Raw genomic sequence first — 2,146 nt, 5'->3', positions numbered from 1 at the left:
TCTCTCTCTCTCTTTTTCTGGCGAGCGCACGCGCCCTATAGCAAAAACCTCTAAAAAAAAAAAAAAGAAGAAGAAGATTCAGCAGGGTAAGGGGATGGAAAGTTGGTGGGTGGCCATTTTAGAGAGTAGTAGGGGAAGGCGTCACTGAGGAGGTGATGACTGAACTGAGACCAGAACAAAAACGAGGCCAGTGCAGTTATCTGAGGGAGGAGCCACCAGGCCGAGGGAAGAGAAAGCTCTAAGGCTTTACGATGAGCACAAAAGTGCAGCAGGTGCTGAAAAAGTGTCTGTCGAGGGGCCCAGCAATAAAATGAGACACGCTGCAAGGCAATCCCACATGGGAAGATGCCCAGTGCAAGCCTGGAGGCTTCCCTGCACGCACTGGGCACACGTCTGCCCATGTTCCAGAGCCGACTGGGGGTGGGGGTGGATTGCAGAATCAGGACTCTGTTGGGGGTAGTCTCTCTCTTTCTCAGTAAATAAACTTTAAAAAAAAAAAAAAGAAAGAAAGAAAATGTTGGGTCAGGGGCCACCAGGTGGTGTGGTAGATAAGGCGCTGGGCTCCCACTGGCCGACCATGGTTTGAGTCACAGGCCTGCTGGCTTGCTTTTCCTTTCTCTCTCTCTCTCTTGGTCAAATCAAAAGATAACAATAACAAATGGAATTAAATAAATAAATAATTCTTTAAAAAAGTTTCTCTTGAAATAAAATATTTTTAAATACCTACTAATACCTATTTAATGACTGCAGTAAGCTATATATCCCCAGAGAGGTGCATCTTTACAGTATGTTCAGTTTACTTTCTGAGGTTGTTTTTTTTTGGAGTGGTTTTTGCTGTAGGGTGCATGCACTCGTCAGAAAGACAGAGTCACAGAAAGCCATCTGCTGGCCCAAATAAATATGTTGGTCCCAATGAATAATGCCTTTTTTTTTTAAAGAATTGTTTTATTTAATTTTATTTATCCATTTATTTATTTATTTTAATTTGAACCGTGAGGGACAGAGTGAGAGAGAGAGAAAGAAAGCAAGCTGCCAGGTCCAGGACTCAAACCATGGTCAGCCATGTGGGAATCCAATGCCCTTAACCACCATACCACCTGCTGGCCCCAGCAATAAATAATTCTTAAAACAAAACGCAAATAGCCCTGAGCCCCTGGCTCCTTGTCTTGTATTCCTGAACAAGGCTGGGCACGGACCAGCCCGCACCATCGCCTACTCTAACCTTCCCTGGCTCCTCTCTCCCCAGGTCCCAGACTCAAGCCGTGGCTCCTGAGGCGAGCCCAGAGAGAAGCTGCTCTCTCCACAGTTGCCCCCTCGAGGACCCTTCCAGCTCTTCAGGACCTCCACAGACAACTTCCACTCTCCAACCTGTGGGACCATCCAGTCCCTTGGCCCCTGTCCACTTTACCTATCCCCGGCCACCGCAGGAATACCAGGGGGGCAGTTCCCTGCCAGGACTCGGGGACCGGGCAGCCCTATGCTCTCATGGTCCCAACTTCAGCCCTTCCCCAGCCCCATCACAATGCGATGGGGCCTGGAAGCCACCTTCTGTGCAGCATCATGTGGTCAGCGTCAGGTAAGGAGTGATCCAGCAGCCTCCAGCTGCCACTGGAAGATGGGGCAAGGCAGTGCCCTGGGGCCCCAGGGCTCCTGTCTTAGGAGGCAGCTGGGGTGGAGCAGGAAGTAAGGGCCAGAATTTGGGAAAGGAAATCTCTGAATGGAATTCTCTATCCTTCACTCACCCACCCCTGCCCCACCTTTCCCCCACCTCACTTCCAGCCCCATAAGAGGACTCTTGCCAACAAGTGTCTTTTCTCCTCTTTTACAGGCAGGAACGGGCCTTCCAGATGCCAAAGAGGTAGGCTTGGGCCTTCCCTGGACCCCAAGGGGTGACCAGGCTGGTGCCCAGTGTCACCCTGCCGCATGTGGTCTCTGCTCTACCTCCCTTCCTGGATAGACCCTAAGCTTTCCAGCCCCCCATTACCAGAACACCACCAGCTCATGTGGACTCCCTCCTTCTTTCCTAGTTATTCCCAGCTGATTGCCGAATGGCCAGTGGCCGTGCTGCTGCTGTGTCTGGCTGTCATTCTCCTCTGTACCCTGGCTGGACTGCTGGCAGGCCAGCCTCCCGACTTCTCCCAACCGT

General features: G+C 51.1%; 1 protein-coding gene across 1 annotated transcript in view; it reads left to right on the top strand.

Moving 5' to 3' along the window:
- DISP2 (dispatched RND transporter family member 2) overlaps nucleotides 1–2,146 on the top strand; it is a gene marked incomplete at its 5' end in the record, with an annotated part of 18,573 nt that overhangs the window by 6,064 nt on the left and 10,363 nt on the right. Inside the window, 3 exons of the mRNA XM_027775840.1 lie at nucleotides 1,247–1,576; nucleotides 1,829–1,858; nucleotides 2,028–2,122. Coding sequence (XP_027631641.1) covers nucleotides 1,247–1,576; nucleotides 1,829–1,858; nucleotides 2,028–2,122 — 455 coding nt within the window. The remainder of the gene's footprint in view (nucleotides 1–1,246; nucleotides 1,577–1,828; nucleotides 1,859–2,027; nucleotides 2,123–2,146) is intronic.

The sequence above is a fragment of the Tupaia chinensis genome, unplaced genomic scaffold (genome assembly GCF_000334495.1).
Source record: "Tupaia chinensis unplaced genomic scaffold, TupChi_1.0 Scaffold000605_1, whole genome shotgun sequence".
Lineage (NCBI taxonomy): Eukaryota > Metazoa > Chordata > Mammalia > Scandentia > Tupaiidae > Tupaia > Tupaia belangeri.
Note: the sequence above shows the minus strand (reverse complement) of the source record. Positions and strands in the feature narration are given on the sequence as shown.